At 46.3% G+C, this 2,795-nt stretch overlaps 1 protein-coding gene across 1 annotated transcript; it reads right to left on the bottom strand.

The window, feature by feature from the left end:
* Window positions 1–569: 569 nt before the first annotated feature.
* Window positions 570–875, bottom strand: LOC145157976 (uncharacterized). The gene has a single exon (XM_079076941.1). It carries the CDS (start codon window positions 873–875, stop codon window positions 570–572), a length of 306 nt encoding a protein of 101 aa, XP_078933067.1.
* Window positions 876–2,795: the final 1,920 nt, after the last annotated feature.

The raw sequence follows: 2,795 nt of genomic DNA on the forward strand, positions 1-2,795 counted from the left end.
TCGAATATCAGCTCTACTCAACCCCTCCAAATGACTGAAAAGGGTGGGGAGATTCTGGATCTAGGTCTTCTCTTCAAGCTATGCACCTTCAACGTCAAGGATCCTTTAAAAGTGTTCAAAATATCAACTCTTAAGACCCTCCACAAGCTCATACACTCTCAAGGACGATGATACATTCTTTTAGGATTTTTTGGACAGAGGAGGCTAGTAAGGAGGCCAACCAAGAGACTTAAGGCCTTTAAATAGGGTATAACACCCTAAAAATTAAGGTTTCTTTCCCATCCGCCAACTCGTCGAGTTGAGGCACCCCAACTCGTCGAGTTGGTCCATTAAATCACGCAGCCAAAATCCACTCAAAACGTCGAGTTGAAGCCTTCAACTCGCGAAGTTCAACAGAAAAAATGAACAATTTAAAGAAATTAATTCATACCGGAACTAAGCATTACAAATCTACCTCACTTGAATCAGACTTCGTCCTCGAAGTCCGCAGCCTCGAACAACTCCGGATAATGCTCCCTCATCTCCTTTTAGGGCTCCCACGTCCATTCTGAGCCCTTCCGATGCTGCCACTACACCTTTACTAACTTCACTTCTTTATTCCGTAGAGCTTTTTTTTTTCTCTCCAAAATTGCAATGGGCTTCTCCAAATAATTCAGGCTTCCATCAACCTGAATATCATCCAAGGAAATGACTGCGGCCTCATCAGCAACACGCTTCTGAAGCTGAGACACGTGGAAGGTGTTGTGGATCTGACTGAGTTCATCTGGTAGATCCAATCGATAAGCAATCCTGCCAACTTGGGCAGAAATCCTGAACGGGTCAATGAATCGAGGCCCCAACTTGCCCTCTTCCCAAACCAAATGACACCCTTCCATGGTGACACCTTCAACAAAACAAAATCCCCTACGTGAAACTCGAGATCTGAATGACGCCGATCAGAATAACTTTTTTGATGGCTCTGCGCGACTCACAACCTATCACGCACCTGCTGAATCAACTCGGTGGTCTTAAGCACCACCTCAATGCTTCCCATAACTCGATGACCAACCTCCCCCCAACAAACTGGAGTCCTACACCTCCGACCATACAATATCTCAAATGGGGGTCGATCGATACTAGCATGATAAATATCATTATGTGAGAACTCCGCTAGAGGGAGGTAAGTATCCCAACTTCCCCTGAAATCCAATACACATGCCCGAAGCATATCATCGAGTGTCTGGATCGTCCGCTCACTCTGCCCATCGGTATGGGGGTGGTAAGCAGTACTGAAATGCAATTGAGTACCCAACTCCTCATGAAACTTCCTCCAGAATCTGGAGGTGAAACGAACATCACGGTCTGAGACCAAAGATACCGGCACCCCGTGCCTGACCACCACTTCCCGCACATAAATATCTGCTAATTTCTCGGCTGAGATACTTTCGGAAATCGGTATAAAATGTGCACTCTTGGTCAACCTATCTATAATAAACCAAATGGAATCCACACCCCGCGCCCTCTTAGGTAGCTTTGTGATAAAATCCGTGGTGATCTCTTCCCATTTCCACATGGGAACAGGTAGCGGTTGCATCTTGTTGTGAGGCCTCTGATGTTCGGCCTTGACCTTCCTGCAGGTTAAACACCGCTCGACAAACCACACAACCTCCCGCTTCATGCAGGGCCACCAATAGCTTAATCTCAGGTCTCGGTACATCTTTGTGGCCCCCGGATGGATAGATAATTTGGACTTGTGCGCCTCCTCCAAGATTCTTTGCCTCACACCTCCGGATGCCGGAACCTAAACTCTGCCACACTGAGTCAATAAACCTCAACTATCTCGAACAAACAACAGAATTTGCCCCCGAATCCGCTTGATCTTCCAGTTCTCCCTTTTTAAACCCCCCACTCGTGCCTCCTTAATCCTATCCAATAAAGGTGAAATCACTGTCATCCTCAAGCAAACATCTCGAATCGAGGCACTTGCCGTCTTACGGCTCAAAGCATCGGCTACCACATTGGCCTTCCCGGGATGGTACAAGATCTCACAGTCATAATCTTTCACTACATCTAACCACCGCCTCTGACGCATATTCAAATTCTATTGATCCATCAAACACTTCAAACTCTTAAGATCAGTGAAGATGGTACATCATACCCGATAGAGATAATGCCTCCAAATCTTGAGGGAAAAAACCACCGCCCCTAACTCCAAATCATGAGTGGGGTAATTCGCCTCATGAGGCTTCAGCTGCCTCGAGGTATAAGCGATTACATCCCCTTTCTGCATCAACACAACTCCTAACCCTGAAATAGAAGCGTCACAATACACTACAAAATCATCCAATTCCTTGGGTAGAGCTAGAATCAGGGCCTCACATAATTTCTGTCACTATGTCTCGAAAGCCGACTGCTGATCTGGACCCCACCGAAAGGTCACACTCTTCTTGGTCAAACGGGTTAAGGGTACAATAGTTTTGGAGAAATCCTGGATGAATCTCATGTAATACCCCACTAATCCCAAGAAACGCCTGATCTCGGATGCGTGTTTCGGCACCTCCCAACGTATTACCGCCTCAATCTTGGCGGGATCCACCAAAATACCCTTTTAGTTGATGATGTGCCCCAGAAACTGCACCTCACGCAACCAAAACTCGCATTTGGAGAATTTGGCATAAAGCCTCTCCCTCCTCAAGGTCTCCAAAACCTCTCTCCAATGCTGCTCGTGCTGCTCCTTGGTCTTAGAATAGACCAAAATATCATCAATGAAAAAAATCACAAACTGATCCAACATCGGTCTGCAAACCCAGTTTATG

The sequence above is a fragment of the Lactuca virosa genome, chromosome 2, assembly GCF_052849685.1.
Source record: "Lactuca virosa cultivar CGN04683 chromosome 2, Lactuca_virosa_CGN04683_v6, whole genome shotgun sequence".
NCBI lineage: Eukaryota > Viridiplantae > Streptophyta > Magnoliopsida > Asterales > Asteraceae > Lactuca > Lactuca virosa.

Coding starts and splice junctions, on each gene's coding strand:
- LOC145157976 (XM_079076941.1), bottom strand. CDS start 875: ATGGAAGGGTGTCATTTGGTTTGGGAAGAGGGCAAGTTGGGGCCTCGA.